The sequence below is a fragment of the Malus sylvestris genome, chromosome 11 (genome assembly GCF_916048215.2).
Source record: "Malus sylvestris chromosome 11, drMalSylv7.2, whole genome shotgun sequence".
NCBI classification, from domain to species: domain Eukaryota; kingdom Viridiplantae; phylum Streptophyta; class Magnoliopsida; order Rosales; family Rosaceae; genus Malus; species Malus sylvestris.
In genome coordinates this window covers 27,929,539-27,946,772 of record NC_062270.1, presented here as the reverse complement: position 1 = coordinate 27,946,772, position 17,234 = coordinate 27,929,539, and the positions used below count along the sequence as shown (strand labels likewise).

Below are 17,234 nucleotides of genomic sequence, written 5' to 3'. Positions count from 1 at the left end.
CGCTGTTTCGAACAGTTTCGGAATTGGAAATGTGGTGGGAAGTGAAAACACATAACACACTGAATCGACGTTTCAGAGGCAGGGAGTTTGGAGGAGGTGGTTCATGAAGCTCCTGCATTATTGTTGTTAATAAATAGAATTTACTCCAGTGGGTTGGGCTCAGCTGCACAGCTTCTGGTTCTGGATTGCTTCCTTTAAGCCTACCACTGTTCCCAACTCAATTCGATGAAGTCAGTCTAAGTACGCAGAGAGGGTTGTGCTATTCATTCGCGAAAGCCTCTCTTTTTCCGGTGTCGGCTACGACAAAAGTTCTACTATTCTCTGATGTATGAATGCGAAAGATGCAACGATCAAGAATCTGACGACCACAGATATCGTTGGATATTACACGCAAGTGCATACTAGAAAATCCATCAAGTTAAATGTAGACATGTGAAATAGGTCTTGTAGCATGTCAAATAATTGTTGCTTGTTTAGCAGATCAAAAGAAGATTAGAGATCATTAAGCCTTGACTAATGAAGGGGGTAAATCATTATGCCATTTGTTGACTATAAAATTTTAACTTTTTTTTTGCTCCTTGCGCATAAGAAGTCATCCATCGTACTTACAAATTACAATCTGACACGCACAAGCATTGAACCAAGAATTTATAAAATGGTGGGCTAAAGTTTAAACTATTTTATTTTGTTGTGGTATGGAGACTTGGAGTGCGCTTTTGGGGGTGGGATGAGTTAAATTTAATTAATTAAACCATTGTTAGGCTAAATATTTGTACCAAACTTCTTTTTACAAAAGATAGGCTGGGGTAGGTAAAAAGACAAAAATTGATTTACATTTTTTTTTATACAAACGATATTATACATTAAGTTATCTAAATTACATGGGGGCGATTCAAAATTGGATACAGAGGAATGACTACATTGTTTATAGCCAACTTGACTAAATTCAAGTAGACCAAAAAATAACTTATGCCACTTCATTTATGCCAACTCAATGCAATCTTAAATTTGAATAATGAATTTTCTACATGCTAAGGCACTAGAGCAAGCATATGCGGAGATGTGAATTCGAATTTGAGTGTCAGAATGTAATTATTATTTTCTTAACTTAGCATTCATTCTGGTTAAGTTAACGGACTGCTTCTTATCAACTAATATAACTCACGTCTACACAAAAGATGGCAATTCGGTTGGATTACACTTTTCCAATTGTTTTTTACCAAGTTCAATAAGATTTTAACCAGGAGTAACAAAATGAGAAAACGTCTCCATTGAGTCTCTGAGTGGCTCAGTCCGCAGAAGAATTCAGATCCAAAGCAGCAAGTCAACCTCTCTCTCTCTCTCTCTCTCTCTCTCTCTCTCTGGCAAAAACCTTCAACACACAACAACCACAGCCGGAATTACCATTTTACCCTTCATTGCTCTTCCCCTGTTCTGAACAAAAACGAACCCAGTAGTCCCTCTTCCTTTGACTCCATCACACCACACCCAAACCCACCGGCGCTCCAATGGACGCGACCGCACTCGACCATCCCTCCGGACCTTCCGACGACGTCGATCAGGGTCTAACCGACTTCCAACCCGGCTCCGACCCGACCCTATTCTCTTCTTCTGCTGCTGCTTCCGGTGGGGCCAAGTACAAGCTCATGTCCCCGGCCAAACTTCCGATCTCGAGGTCCCCCTGCCTCACTATCCCCCACGGCCTCAGTCCGACGTCGTTTCTCGAGTCCCCCGTCCTCCTCTCCAACATGAAGGTCTGTCCGCTTTCTTTTTTTATTTAATTTATTTTTCTAGGGAGCAAAAGCAAATGCTCCTTTTGAATCTTAGGCCGCGTTTGGCTGCTTAATATCTTCTGTTTCATTATTAATTTTTGAATTAGTAAGGCTCTGTTCTACTGCCTAGAGAAACTGAGCATTTCACTTTGCAGTGAAAAGTTTGAATTTTGAACATTTTCTCGGCAGTTTTCTCGGTATCCAAACAATGGGTAGATAATGGAAATGGGTTTGACGGCCTCAGATTTTAACCCGTGGTATATATGCTATAGTAGGGAATTTTGAGGACTTAAAATTGATGTGATGTTGATGATGAGTGAGCGAAGAAGATGCGAGTGAGCAAAGAAGATGCTTTTTTCAGCACAATTCGAAAATTCCGATTACTGTTTCGTTTGTTTTGTTGCATTACAGATTAATTTAATCAAATGTGTTCGCTGCGAATGCTTGATTTTATTTTTATTGTGCCAATGGCAGTGAGTTTTTATATGTGCGTTCTTTGGATGGGACCCCGAGATTCTGATGCTTTGTTGCTGTCTTAGAGTAATGTAATGGTTGTACTGGCCTGTTGGGGTCGTTTCTCTTTATGCCCGTATAGATTTGTTCGAAGGCAATTGCTTTCGGGAATTATGGGGCTTTCACTTACAACTCTTTGAACTTTGTTGTTGTTTATTACCATCGACAGTGTTGTTTTCTCACATAATGAATCTTTTTCTCTTCTTTTTGCTTTGTTGGTGGGTTCTAGCCTTTCTGCTTGTATTTATTTAACGGTGGCAGTGGATGCAAGTACGACAAAAATGTTTCTATTTCTGTATGTAGCATGAGGAATAAATGCATTGCTAGCAAGGGGGTATAGGGAGTCTAGAAAGTTTGTGGGTCAAGGAGGTGCGGTTAAAAGTTGTGATTGACATGTGTTTTTATAGAGGTTATGACCCTTCATGTTCTAATTGTGATTGGAGATGATATTCGTTGTTCAAAGCATATTGCAATAACTTCAGTTGTCTGGGTAATCGGTCTAAATAATTGCTCTTCCATTTTCAGTGGATTTTTTTTTTAAGATATGTTTATCTTCCTTACTAGTATTTGTTTCATTTGTGCCTGGTAATGGATGAGCTTGTTAGAATTATTTTGGTAGTCTATGTTGGATGGACAAATACCATATCTGTTAAGTGATGCCAATCACGACGATGCCCAAGTGATTGTCTGAGTTTCCTTTTATTGGACAGATATGTAACAGCATGTCAAAGTACTGGCAAATTATTTCTATATTAAAAGGGCTTTAAATCGCAGGGATAACTCATGGGGCTGCATCGTTGTCAAGTTTCCTTGTTTCTTTTGTTTCATGAAGAATCTTATTTTCTCCGCTCTAGTTCTTTTACAAGATTTTTACATGCCTCGTTGCTTAAAAAGTATCTGGATCTGGAATTTTGTGACATATTTCTTAATTTCTACTTTATCTGGTCTTGCAGGCAGAACCTTCTCCAACTACTGGGTCCTTTTTGAAGCCTCAAATGGTGTACGGATCTCTAAGTTCTACTACATATTCAACAACAACAGTTTGCTCTGATTTCAATACCTCAGATGAAAGAAATTCTGGAAGCTTCGAGTTTAAGCCCCATGCTAGATCAAATATGGTACTTTCTATGAATTAGTGGTCCATTATCCTTTCATTATTTGCATCCTTGACGGATATGTTTTACCTATGTGGGGAAGATACTGATTAAATGGTGGCCTTGATCCTAAGTTTAGCTGATTGGTATTTGGCCTATCTTGTGCTCTAGCTTAAACTTGCAATATCAGTGGATATCTACTTGACGCTACAAAATCTTTTTAAGTTCCTATTCTGAAGATTAAGAGATTTATTTAATCTCTTACCATTATTGTTTCGTTACTTTATTAGGTTTTTTCGATATTTTTTCTTAAAGATGCTTTATAAGAAACAATGTTTTCTAGGGATAAACTCTTCTTGTCAAGATGGACTGTCATATTTCTTTCTAAATTGTAGAACAATGATATATCTTGATCGAGTTTTTTATGTATCTGCAAGTGTTCCAAAGTGGTTGTAAAATACTGGTTGCCTAATGCTTTACATTTATTCAAGGTTACTACAGATTATAACCACTATGGGAATGAGCAGCCTCTGCAAATCCAAGGTCAGGCTCAGCCTCAATCACACATGTCACCACCTTTGGCTAAAAATGAGATGGCAGTCTCCTCAAATGAATTAAGTTTATCTGCACCTGTTCACACGGTCACTGCAGGAGCTAGTGCACCTGCTGAAGGTGATTCGGGTGAGTTAACACAGAGGGAACATCCAAATCCTGGGGTCCAAACATCTCAGTGTGATAACAAAGGAAATGGGCCTTCAGTAATATCTTCTGATGATGGGTATAACTGGCGAAAATATGGACAAAAGCACGTTAAAGGGTGTGAATTTCCTCGCAGTTATTACAAATGTACCCATCCTAATTGTGAAGTGAAGAAGCTATTTGAGCGTTCTCATGATGGACAGATAACAGAGATTATCTACAAGGGTACACATGATCATCCTAAGCCTCAACCTAGTCGACGATATAATACTGGTGCTATGATGCCTCCTCAAGAAGAAAGATCTGACAAGGCTTCATCTTTGACTGTTGGAGATGGTAAGCATCAGACTAATTCATGTTAGCTATTTCCCGAATAAACTAATGTTCTTCTATCATCTCTTCTAACTTTCTTTTTCTTCTCTAATGGTAGACAAACCATCCGGCATTTATGGGCAAATGTCTAGTAACAATGAGCCAAATAGTACTCCTGAGCTATCTCCTGTCACAGGCAATGATGATAATGTAGAAGGCACAGGCTCACTGTCAAATAGGTTACCTGATGAGGTTGATGATGATGACCCGTTCTCAAAAAGGAGGTATAAATATTCAAGGAATGCTTATGTTTTCCCCTGTGTTCATTTTTTTTTCTAACTAACAAGGTGTCAAATTTGTTGAGCAGGAGGATGGATGTTGGTGGCATTGATGTCACACCAATTGTTAAGCCTATCCGAGAACCACGAGTTGTTGTTCAGACTCTGAGTGAGGTTGATATATTAGATGATGGATACCGCTGGAGAAAATATGGTCAGAAAGTGGTGAGGGGAAATCCTAATCCAAGGTATGGTTTATCATCAGGGGAAGATAATTCTCACTGATTTTTATCTGTTTCAACATGTAACTTCAACATTTGTTTGGTAACTTTACGAGTAAAACCCAATCTCTCTGCTTTGGCGTTTGGTGTTCTACCACCATCATCGTATCTTCCAAAGCTACCCTTGTTAACTGCAATTCTCAAATGAATTATGCAGTTTCTGAACGTTCTCACGTGTTATGCAGGAGCTATTACAAGTGCACCAATGCTGGTTGCCCTGTTAGAAAACATGTGGAGAGGGCATCCCATGATCCAAAAGCAGTTATAACTACATATGAAGGGAAGCATAATCATGATGTCCCAACTGCAAAGACTAGTAGCCATGACACTTCAGGACCTATAACTGTGAATGTCCCGTCGAGGATTAGATCAGAAGAAAGTGACACCATAAGCCTTGATCTTGGTGTTGGAACCACCTCTGGCGGCGAAAATAGGTCCAACGATCACCTGCAACTGCACTCTGAACTTGTGGAACGGCAATCTCACACTAATTCCAATTTCAGGGTTGCTCAAAATACCCCTATTTCAACATACTATGGTGTTCTTATTGGTGGCATGAATCAGTATGGATCTAGGGAAAACCCAAGTGAATCACGCAGCATCGAGGTTCCACCTTTAAATCATTCCTCATACCCATATCCACAGAACATGGGAAGGGTGCTAACAGGTCCGTAAAATTTCTTACGATGAAGCCAACAGAAATAAGCTGCTTCTCCCCTTCTTTTGGCACAGGCAAAGGTCAAAAGGGCATCTCAGTTTCAGACCGAAAAGAAAAAAGAGAAACAAAGGTATTCTTCTTCTTTGTCTATTTCAAAGAAAGTGGTATTATAATTAGGTGCCAGCTGCAAAAAGCCTTCTCTGTCCAAGTACTGTATTTGTAACATTAACTTGTCAGGAATACTATGTACAAATATGAATGAGTCCTAATATATATTCTCAGTCTTTGACACAATGTGTTGTAATTTAAATGCTTGAAATGTTCAATGATTATAAGAAATTTTTTTTTCTTTTAGCGTTTGTGATGGAATCTTAATAGTATAATTAGTAGTGACTGAGCTGCTGCTTTAGAGCCTTAAGTTTGCTCAGCATTGTGAGTCCTATTGCTAACACTCGAGCAAATTTAGATGCCGGAGCACTGATGCAGTCTGGTGTCATTTGCGTCTGAAAGTTGTGATAATGTCTGTTGCTGCAGTAGATAAAGTTTTCGTAAATGTAGATGCAAGAAGTACAATTCATCATAAAGTGATGGTGTCAAAGATGAGTTGTAATGATGCCCTCTCATAATTGATGGTCGGAATGTGAGGATCGATGCTGAGCGGACCGTCGAAAGAGGGTCTCTCGTCGTGTTCTATGGATTGAGTGATCTTGAAAGGAAGTGTCCCTTCAGATTGGGAGGAGGTTTTTTGCGTTTAGCTTGATTTTTGTTTTTTTAACAAACGACATTATCTACACTAAAGGGGAAGAGGTGGTCTTAGCCTCACAATGAGCTAGTAATAATGTAGTTCAAATTCGCCTTTGGTGAGAATCGAACCTAAGACCTCTCACTTATAGTTGAAGAGGAATATCATTAAACTGTTGTACTAAGTAGCAGCTTGATTTTTTTTTTTTTTTTTTTTTTTTTTTTGACGAGGAGAAATGGTCCCTCAAGTCATTTTTATGGATCCAGAAAGAGAAGAAAGAAGAACAGAAATAGTCAAATGTTACAAGTTTAACAAAACATTACAGAAGAAATAGCATACAAAATGGAAGCTTTTGGCTCCTTTTGAACCATATAGATATAGCATACAATATTGGCCTAGTGGTTAGGATCTTCTTTTTTAACTCATTGTGTTTCGGGTTCAAACCCTCCTTCCCTCAATGTAATTTGGAGTAAGAATATCGGTTTAAAAAAATAAAAAAATAAAAAAAAAGGGTTAGAGTAAGGGACTTCCAAGTCCCAAACAATTGAGGCCTCTATTTTGGACAACCAGCCTCATTAGTCTGCACCCAAATTTTTTTTGGGATGTTGTCTGTCTCGGTCCAGGTCCATTTTTGGGATTACATTTGCTTCAACCCGCACCCAGATTTTGCTGGGGTACACTGCTTACGGCCCAAGACAATTTGGGTCTTCCACCTGTTTGGCTCGCAGCCATCTAGCCCTAATATGGTACGAACCGTTGTATTTTCTTGCTTCTACCGTCGACCCTTGTTTAGGCTCAGCCTATTTAATTAATTTAGTGACCTTCAGTCGATAAATTAGACAAAGAAAGATATTTTTGGCCCGCAGTCCACTTTATAAATTATGATCTAATATTTTGTTTTTTTTTTTGGACCGTCAACATCATTTCATAGTCCCAAAGCTACTCATACTAGGTCCCTGAAGCAACCCAAATTCATATGCTAGTTGTATTATTGTATCTTGTGTTTTTGCACGTACAATGAACTAGAAGTTCATTTCAATCGAACATGTAGCTTCAAATTAGTGTCTTTGAAACCTGAAGTTTTTATAAAACAAAACACCCATGTAAAACTCGAAATTTTTCATGAAAATTAAACCAAACCATATTTTAGAATCCGAATGTTCTAACTTTGATACTTATGGAGGTTTTTATTGCCCATAGCACCAACCACAATCTTGTTGTCTCCATTCAATGGATTGCCGAACCATCACAAGTTCAACTCACTGACATGGAAGTTTCTGACGGAAACTACTTTATTTGGGGTACAAGATGTGAAGCTCCACTTGGCTATTGAGAAGCTGAGAAACCATTGAAGCCAACAATGGTGTGAATAAGAGCTGAATAAGAATCCACCATGATCTGTTCGAAGACTTATATGGGAAGCATTACAAACTGAAATACCTCGATAAAGATGATTTCATAGCTTTTTGGTCCGCTCTACAGACTGTTCAATCATGAAAGATGATCTTGCTTGAAGCAAAACATGATTAAAACTTTTACATCCATGAATAAATAAAATTTTGAAGTTTATAGAATTCGATTGAATTTTGACTAGAGAAGATTTTTCTCGTCCGTTTATGCCTCTAGCATACTTTTGAAGTAGCAACGTAGAGAACGGAAGTTCATTAAATTATCCTTTTGATTGGAGCCCAATGAATGGCATGCCTACTTCAGCGTAGATGTATTGAATGATATGCTCTACTTTGGCAGAGGTGTACCAACCAAAAGTCTCTGTTTCGACAGACGCTTACCGAATCTGCTCATCCAGCTTCGACTGGAGAATACCGAACAAACCCGCCTAGCTTTAATTGGAACCTTCTGAACCCAAGTCTGAATCTATCTTTCTTCTCACCACTTTAGGGTTGGTTTCACAACATATGGTAGAATCAAGACTTGCCAAGGGGTGGCATCATGGCCAGAAGTGTGATCCTTAGCACGTAATACCCAAAATTTTAAGAATAAGGGACAGTACTGTGAACATGGAAAATTCCTGAAACGAAAGAGACAAGAACAACGTGCACAAACAAAATATTTGTATTTGATGATTTTGGGTTACAATCTCTCTTAAATTTGATCCTCTGATTCGATCTCCGTAAGGTGTGTATTTGTGGATATGTGACTGATCCAAAAGGCCGTTGGGCTTGATCTAAGGATGAACGTTCTTCAAGGGCCGTGGACTTGATCTTGAGGTGGATTTGAGCGGATCTTAAAAGGGGCTTTTGGGCTTGATCTTTGAAGAACAGTGATGAACGGATCTCCAAGGGCTTTTGGGCTTGATCTCGAAGAACAGTGATGAACGGATCTTCAAGGGCTTTTGGGCTTGATCTTGAAGAACAGTTGGATGTGTGGATTTGTCAACGTTGTTGATCCAAAGGGCCGTTGGGGCTTGATCTTGGATGAACGGATGATGAACGATGGTGCTTTCTTCAAGGGCCGTCGGGGCTTGATCTTGAATTGGTGGATGGTTGATCCAAGGGCCGTCGGGGCTTGATCTTGGAAGAACGATGAACGAAGAACGAAGAACACTTTCTTCAAGGGCCGTCGGGGCTTGATCTTGAATTGGTGGATGATTGTTGATCCAAAGGGCCGTTGGGGCTTGATCTTGGAAGAACGATGAACGAAGAACACTTTCTTCAAGGGCCGTCGGGGCTTGATCTTGGAAGAACGATGAACGAAGAACGAAGAAGGCTTTCTTGATTCTTCGGGAACCTGGATGCTTGAGAGCTTCAGGGTTTCAGAGCTTCAGAGCTTCAAGGTGTAATATCAATTGGTTCCCCCCAAATGAATGAAATGGGCTTGTATTTATAGAATTTGCCAAGGCCTAATTTTGAATATAATATCCCAGATGAAATAAGTCGTTTCTGCCAGGTGTTGACACGTGTCCTATTTGATGACTTTTCCAACTCATTTCAATTTTCGTTGAGTCACACGCTACGTGTAAAATTTATGTAATACATGAGTGTTGACACTTTGATTTATCGGTCAACATTTATTTACGAAATTTCGATGTCTACAAGTACTCCCGAACCTTAACCTTGCAAAAACTACTTCTATTTTGAATGAAAAGGTTATTGGTTTTGCACTTATCTGTGCCCCTTGTTGAGGAGTAACATTCCCATAGTCAATATGTGAGACTAATTTTGTTTCACCTAACACATTTGGAAGAGCAGAATTTTGACATGGAATTGCCATGTTGGCCAAATCCTCTTAGTAAATTTTGGTTTACTTTGTGAACAATTTTCTGTATTCCCAAATTCAAGTTTGGTGTTTGTTTTAGTTCAGGATAACATTATGAATATTGTCCTCAAATATGAGTTTCATTAGATCATGTTTCTTATACATGTGACCAAATTCAATTAACAGGTGATTAGGTATAATCGTATATATGTGGGGAAGTTAATTGTCCGGATGAAATGTGCTATTACGCACACTAACTTCATATCTAAATCACCCATCTAACAATGAATTCAGGTATATCCAACCTGATTAAGGGCCTTGGCACCGCTCCTCGTTGTATGAATGTTAATGACTTACCATTAAAATGACCTTATATTATCCTTGGTCAGGAAGAATATCATTGAGTTTTAAGGATATCCGGGAGAATAATGATCATGACTGAAGTTGCTAAAAAAAATAAAGGGTGCAACAACATCAAAATATGAAGCCCAGAGCTATGTTTTGGGGTCAATGGGCTGCCCCTTAACTGGGACACGCCACATGTGGTCGGCATGGAGCCAAGTGATTCAAGTAGTTTACTTGCTTTGGCATGACCATTTAGGACACTTAGGTTGAGATATGATGTCTCATACCACAGACACATCTCTTTACCTGATATAAGGATTTTTGGACCTACAAGCATACTTTGACAAGCCTGTGTGTTGGAAAATTGGATTACTATATCACCCCAAGCAAAGATACTAAGATAGATAGTGAATTCAAGGGAATAATTTTGGACTGGTCCAAACAAAATGTGAACCATGTAAATATTTATGATTTTGGTTGATGTATCGACACACTAGTCACATATTTGTTCACATATATTGCAGCTAACTTCCTAGCCGATTTTAACTTCAACGATTTGAACCGTTCATTGTGAGTATCAATATATTTGTCAATCAATTACTTGATTCTCAAGTAACTTGTTATTTAGGTGACTTGGTTGTCGAATTGATCTTATGGCCCAATATGGTTAGAATAGTAGATTATTAACCTCTGATTAACCTATTACGTGATCCCTATTCAGTGAAGACTTATTATGGTCGGATATAAACTATGTAATTGGGATTATGAATCTCTCTCATTTAATAATAGGCTTGATTGAGAGAGATCCTAGCAACTATATAAGGATTGTCCCTGCTCTCACAATAGTCGTTTTATTATGTACTAAACCCTATTCATAGCAAGAACATATAGTTTGGAGAGAGTAGAAGACATTCTTATGCATCCATAAGAGCCACGTCTTCCGTACTTTACAGATAAGTTCAATATAATTAGTCCATCTCTATTTTATATTGATTTGATTCATTATATTCATAATCCTAATCTTTTGTTGTTGTGATTTCAGAATACGTCTTAAAACTTTGACACATAATATAGAGTGACGAATGAGATTCAATTGAGTACAAGTAGCGAGGACTTTGGCGATGATATCATTTCCATCTCAAGGAGGAAGAAGGTAAAAAAGGTTGCAATAGTTTGCAGGACAATTGCACGGAGAATTGTATATACTTCATCTGCTTAAAAGTGTTGAAGCTATATACGTTTGCCCTTGTGTTTTATGTTTTGGCTGTGCAAACCTAATATAATTAGTTTCTATCCAAAGATGATTATGGAATTATATGCTTTTGTTGCAATCGGAAAATATTTAGTTAAAGTTTTGGTTTCTATCAATGTTAAATGGACAAAATTGACCATATGATTTTATATAGTTTTGTTTCAGTTACTCACTTCCTTACAATATCTGACATAGAGATGAAGCCGGAAAATTAGTATTTGAACGCCCAAATTTCGTAACTATAGACCTGTTGACTAATGCTTGATCAGTGGAAGCGTATAAGAGGTACATACGTCTTTGAGATTTGTTTACTCTTTTAATTAGTGGGAGCAATAGTTTGCCATGTAGTTTTGTCTCTTTTAATCAGTGAGAATAAGAAACTGCCTTTTATATTATTGAATTGAAATGTTAGTGGCTGATGGTTTATTAATAAAATTTTATTCATAAGTTTTAATAAGAGATACTAATTTTGTATGTTGTATTTTACTTGTTCTCTTATCAATTTTTAAACAGACAGAAAAGTTGTATTTTGTTACCAACGTTATTGAGTTAATTTGTGAACTACTTTTGTTTTGAAGGATTAGTATAATTTGCACACTATCCTTGATGCCATAATGTTGCCGGCTACATGTAGTATTATTTTGAGTGTGTGTGATTATAGAGTGAAGGTGTAGCTGGATATGCATCTTGTTTTCAATAGTTCTACATTCAAATTAATAATAACAGTTGTTATAAGGGTGTGGTTATAGAATTTTGTTACTCGGTGATCACTATTATTGTGGTTATATTTGGCTGATTTTGTGTACAAATTTATTGATGCTCAAGTGGGAGAATGTAAGAATTACTGTGAGTATTAATATCCTTGTCAACCAATCACTTGATTCTCGAGTAACGTATTATTGAGGTGACTTTATTATCGAGGTGATCTTATGGTCCAATATGGTTAAGAATAATAGAGTCTTAACATCTGATTAACCTATTACGTAATTCCTAACCAGTGAAGACTTATTATGGTGGGATATAAAATATGTAATTGTGATTATGAATCTCTCATTTAACAATAGGCTTGATTTAGAGATATCCTAGAAACTATATAAGGATTGTCCTTGCTCTTACAATAGTTGTTCTATTATGTGCTAAACCCTATTCATATCAAGAACATAAAGTTTGGAGAGAGTAGAAGACATTCTTATCCATACACCAATTTCTTTGTCATCCGCAAGAGCCATGCCTTTCGTACTATACAGATAAGTTCGATATAATTGGTCCATCTCTATTTTATATTGATTTGATTCGTTATATTCGTGATTGTAATCTCTTGTGGTTGTGATTTCAAAACATGTCTTACTACTTTGACACATAATATAGAGTGACGAATGAGATTCAATTGGGTACATGTAGCGAGGACTTCGGCGATGATAACCATTTCCATCGCAAGGAGGAAAAACGTAAAAAGGGCTGTAATAGTCTGCAGGACAATTGCAGGCAGAATTGTTAATGTGCATGATTGAGGACTATGAAGAATCCGATTCAATTGAAGACCAAAAACTGCTTTCCACCGCAGAATATTTGGTAGTGAGGAATAACTATGCTCTACTTCCTTGTTTTGTAAAAGTTTTCACCTGAATAAACATTACGTGACGATTTAAAAGTAAAATTTGATTCCAAAACTCGTTTTCTGATGATGTAAAATTGAAGGTACAAAGATGTATATGAAAAAGGCTCATTTATTTCTTCTGAAGCATAACCCTTACAACATAACATTACTATCACTCTCCCAAAGATACCTTTACTATCCGACGAAAAAAAGAAACACGAAGAGTTCAAACGAGTGCAGAAGATTACTTTAGGGTTCCATACAAGATCAAGAAACACAAAATTTCATGTTTTTTACCTCCATGCACAAGAGACAACCAGTGGTTGATTCATCCAGCCGAGATATAAAACTCCACCGATCTCTTCAAGCGTGTACTTCTCAGAATAACTCTGCAGTAGAGTCTTGATAGTTGCATTTACCAAGGGGCTCAGTGGATAAGGCAAAAAACCAGCCATAATGAATCGTGACCTCCACTTACTGAGAGGCTCATAACGTTCTACTCTTTCCGCCCCTTCACATGCTATAATGTTAACAATTTCTCGTGCCAGACAGTGCTGCTCGACATTGATTCGCTCCCTGTGCTCCCTTGGCAGAGCAACATCAATTGAATCAAAGACAGCACTAAAATAGCTCAGCGTCTCAGTGAAACGAGGAAGGAAAGGGGCTGTGTTGGTGTTTGATTCTTGTTCAACAAGAGTCACAACCTTGGGTGACAAACTCTTGGCAAGCCTCAACAGCCGGTCCCTGTGATTATGACTACTCACACTCTCATCTGGTATGTGGTGCAGCATTAAGGCAAAATTCACTGCAATAGCCTCGCCAGGTCGAATCACAAGGTCCTCAAGTTGAACCTCAGAACCAAAAATTCCAGCAGCATGGAACTCAAAGGGTACCTTACATGACTCCGCAAGCCTCGACAACCTCTGTCCCACAACACCAAGGCCCCCTCCCCGAACATAAGCTGATGCGGAATCATCTATGCCCGTGATCCTAATCTGTGGGGGTCCTCCTGGCCGAGTAGCTAAAGCCTGGATTAATGTAATCCACTGGCTGCCTTGAGCTACCTGAAAATCAATTATATGAACTCTACTTTCATCCTTCATAGCTTCTGCAATCGCCCCATTTGCTGACATATATCCGAACTTGAAGTATGGGCAGACTTCATAAAGTATGTGCATGTACGAGAGGAGTTCAGCACTGGCAGGCTCCTTGCATCTTAGGGATGCACAGATAGAACTCCCCGACGAGGCCAGCCTTGCAATAAGACCTTCCAAAATGTAAGCTCCTAAACGTTGGATTGGCTCACCTGAAACCGACACCATCTGACGTAGGTTTGAGAACAACTGTTCAGTTGTTGACATATCATTGTTTGCCAATGCTTTTGCACATGCGCAAAGCACCTCCTTTAAGTCACCTCCGCGGATCATCATCATCATTTGTTCCCAGTGCTCTGCTTCTGAATAAATTTGATCAGCCCCAACCTCATCTATGATTTTGTACGCGTCAAAGGCATCTGAATCATTTCCCAGCAAAGCATTTTCCAGTTCCCTAATTTTGTGACCCAGGCCATCCGTTTCATTTGATATACACGACTGGTTGACAGGAGAGCCACAAGACTGGTAGGAATGCACATCTGGATGTGATACTGGACTTCCATTTCCTGAGAAATTCAAACTTGATGAAGAACTGCGACCAGGGTAACCACTGGTTCCCGAGGATGATTCAAGGGTACAGTGTTGTTCAACTTTTTGAACTGAAAGCTGTGTTCCTTGGACAACCTCATCAGAGGATGCTTGTTGGTCAACATTCTGGGAGGAAGGCCAACAATAAGACTCCGGCTCTTCAACAGGCTGTTCTCCGATTCGGCGAGGAACATTTGGGATTATATGCTTGTGAGATTCTCGCATTTTCAGGATAGCCAATTCGTTTGTTTGATCTAACCAAATGAAATGCTAATGGATTTTTCTGGCACAAGATTTCTCAAATTAACTGACAACTCTCTTGTTATTTAGACCGAACCTTGACCACATCATAACATACAGATCCAACTTTTGTACAAACTCTGCTTGAAAACGGTGGTAAATTAAATAGAGTGCATACTCTGCAGAAAAAAAGTAACAAGACAATAAGTGTTATCCAGACGGACAAAGAAAATTGCATTTCAAAGATCCTACTGGAAAATATTGAAGCTATCTATTTGAGATGCCCACATGTTCTAGCTAATGTTGTAAAAATAATTTCTATCTGCGAGGCGTTTTAGCATAAACTGTAAACAATTTTCAGCTCAATCACTGCAGTAGTTAACTTATAACTCTCAGTTTATATTAAGAAAATGTTCAGAATAATCTGACATTCCATTTCTGGTTTGAACAAATAATCTAGACCTTGAAGTTTACAAACGGGAAAGATTCAGAAAAGCTTCAAACATACAAGGGTTTCACTTAGAATTATGAAAGTACCACCATATCTTCATTCAAACAAACAGAAAAGATTTTCCTGCATTTGTGGGAGCCCAAAGATCCCACTCCTGACAACAACTCATCAGCCAACCTACAAAACCAGTTGGCTAGAGCAGCGTGCTCCTCCCTCTGGACTCAAGTTTGAATTCCCTTCTCGTAATTTAAATGAATTTAGTGCAGAATATCCCATCGTTTGCTAAAAAAAAAATTTGAAAACTCGAGATAAAATACAACATCTCACTCTCCCAATAAATTCATGCTTGAAATAACAAATTCAAAGCCACTAAATGACCACCAAGTTTTCACCTTCATCACATAAGAAACTAAAAGCTGGAAAAGCACATGCAACTGCAGCAAACATTATAGCTCAAAAGCATCTAATTTGAAGAACAATAAAATAAAATAAAAATTAAAAGTACGGAATTTGGTGTAAAGCCATTTCAGTTTCTGATGGGGTTTTGGCAGACCTTATGATTATTGATGTGTGGCTGATGATCACCTTTGAGCTTCAGCTTTCGTGTTCTTCTTTGCTTCTGAGTTCAAATGCAAAGATCCAAAGTCTGTTAGCAAAACATCGTCTCCTCCTACATAACCTAACAAAATATCTGCATCTTATAACAGTGCTTTCCTAACATCAAACCTCAATCTTTTCACGAATTACATTGCTGCCACACACATTACGACATTTAGCGCCTAAAACAGTCCCATTATTTATTTCTTGTTTCAACGTTCATCATCTCTTTTGTATTGTAGTCGTCTCTTAAGTCATGGTCGACGTCAAAGTCTTTTTATGGAAAACGTTATATATATATATATATATATATATATATATATATATATATATATATATTATCAAATGTTATAATTTATATTAAGGGGTAAGAGAGTATGTTTAGTCTTATAATAGTTGTGTAATAATGTGGTTCAAATTTGTTTTTCGTTATAATCAAACTTGAAACTTTACTTACAATTAAAAAAAATATCACTAAACCGTAATATTGACTGGCAAGAAACAATAAAATATTGGACATTGAATTGGACATGGTTATCTTTTTCCTTCGGATTTATGGAGTCAATGTCATTCTACTCAATTTATTTAAGAATTATGTGCTTCAATCAGTCATGCTTATAGTTAAGAATTTGACAAAACTAAACCGCACAGACAAGGGAGTAATCATGTTGTTTGACTGCGATTTACACGAAGGAAAATGATAAACACCTTTTTTTCTTAATTTGTACACACTCGCGTTAATCATGATTTTCGTGTTCGCTCGATTTATTGAAATAAATAACTAAATCTATAAAGAAGTGCACGACAAGCTTAAGAAGTGTGAAAACCAACTCTCTACAACAACAACAAAAAAGGCAAAATGCGGTAATAGTTTTGAGAGAAAATTGTTCAGTAGTGAAAGGAGTGAGAATCTTACTTTATTTTATTATCATTAAATTCGATAAATGCCGCATATCAAATATGAATTCAGAACGTCCTCAAATAAGATTACTGTTTTAAAAATTCTTGCCTAGCACCCCTTAGGTGGGGTCACCGTCCCTATTAATCTCCAAGTGTTTGAAAATTAAGGAAGGGCGTCTAAACAACCTAACTCGTCCAAACCCACCTAGACACCCGTCTAGGTTGCGACTCTTACTTTGACAAAAAAATATGTAATTTTCATTTACAGTGTTATTTTTAAAAAAAAAAATTATAAAAGACTTGTTGAATACTTTATATGAACACACATGATATACGTGTTCTCTATGTTTACATTATGTCCTAAACATCATAATATCTCTATCATTCAATTTTGCAACTTATGTATCCCTACGAAATTATGTATTTTTTTAAAGTATAATCAGACATTTATACGATACATAATATATTTACTTAAATCCGCCTATGTTCTCACCTAGCCGCTAGGCCCCAACTCGCTGTCCAACAAGCGTCTAGCGTCTTTTAGAATCTTAAATAAAATAGGAACTGTGTTTCATTAGATCAAATTTTACTGGATAGAATTATAA

General features: G+C 37.7%; 2 protein-coding genes across 4 annotated transcripts; one reads left to right on the top strand and one right to left on the bottom strand.

Annotated features, from left to right (window-relative positions):
- The first annotated feature begins 1,307 nt into the window (after positions 1-1,307).
- LOC126588426 (probable WRKY transcription factor 20) lies at positions 1,308-5,961 on the top strand. The gene is made up of 6 exons (XM_050253510.1): positions 1,308-1,754; positions 3,239-3,403; positions 3,871-4,414; positions 4,509-4,674; positions 4,758-4,916; positions 5,135-5,961. The coding sequence occupies exons 1-6, from the start codon at positions 1,509-1,511 to the stop codon at positions 5,622-5,624; spliced, it is 1,770 nt and encodes a 589-aa protein (XP_050109467.1). The 5' UTR covers positions 1,308-1,508; the 3' UTR covers positions 5,625-5,961.
- A 6,910-nt stretch (positions 5,962-12,871) lies between these two features.
- On the bottom strand, positions 12,872-15,834 carry LOC126588428 (scarecrow-like protein 21). 3 transcript variants are annotated; one of them, XM_050253513.1, is made up of 2 exons: positions 15,686-15,834; positions 12,872-14,860 (listed from the first exon to the last, which is right to left on the bottom strand). In XM_050253513.1, exon 2 carries the CDS (start codon positions 14,664-14,666, stop codon positions 13,053-13,055), a length of 1,614 nt encoding a protein of 537 aa, XP_050109470.1. In that variant the 5' UTR covers positions 14,667-14,860; positions 15,686-15,834; the 3' UTR covers positions 12,872-13,052. The 3 variants fall into 3 exon arrangements, with proteins under 3 accessions (XP_050109470.1, XP_050109471.1, XP_050109472.1); XM_050253514.1 differs by having other exon boundaries at positions 15,718-15,818; XM_050253515.1 differs by lacking the exon at positions 15,686-15,834 and adding an exon at positions 15,525-15,591.
- Positions 15,835-17,234: the final 1,400 nt, after the last annotated feature.

Coding starts and splice junctions, on each gene's coding strand:
- LOC126588426 (XM_050253510.1), top strand. CDS start 1,509: ATGGACGCGACCGCACTCGACCATCCCTCCGGACCTTCCGACGACGTC. Junction 4,415..4,508: donor ATCTTTGACTGTTGGAGATG/GTAAGCATCAGA, acceptor CTCTAATGGTAG/ACAAACCATCCGGCATTTAT. Junction 4,917..5,134: donor AGGGGAAATCCTAATCCAAG/GTATGGTTTATC, acceptor CGTGTTATGCAG/GAGCTATTACAAGTGCACCA.
- LOC126588428 (XM_050253513.1), bottom strand. CDS start 14,666: ATGCGAGAATCTCACAAGCATATAATCCCAAATGTTCCTCGCCGAATC.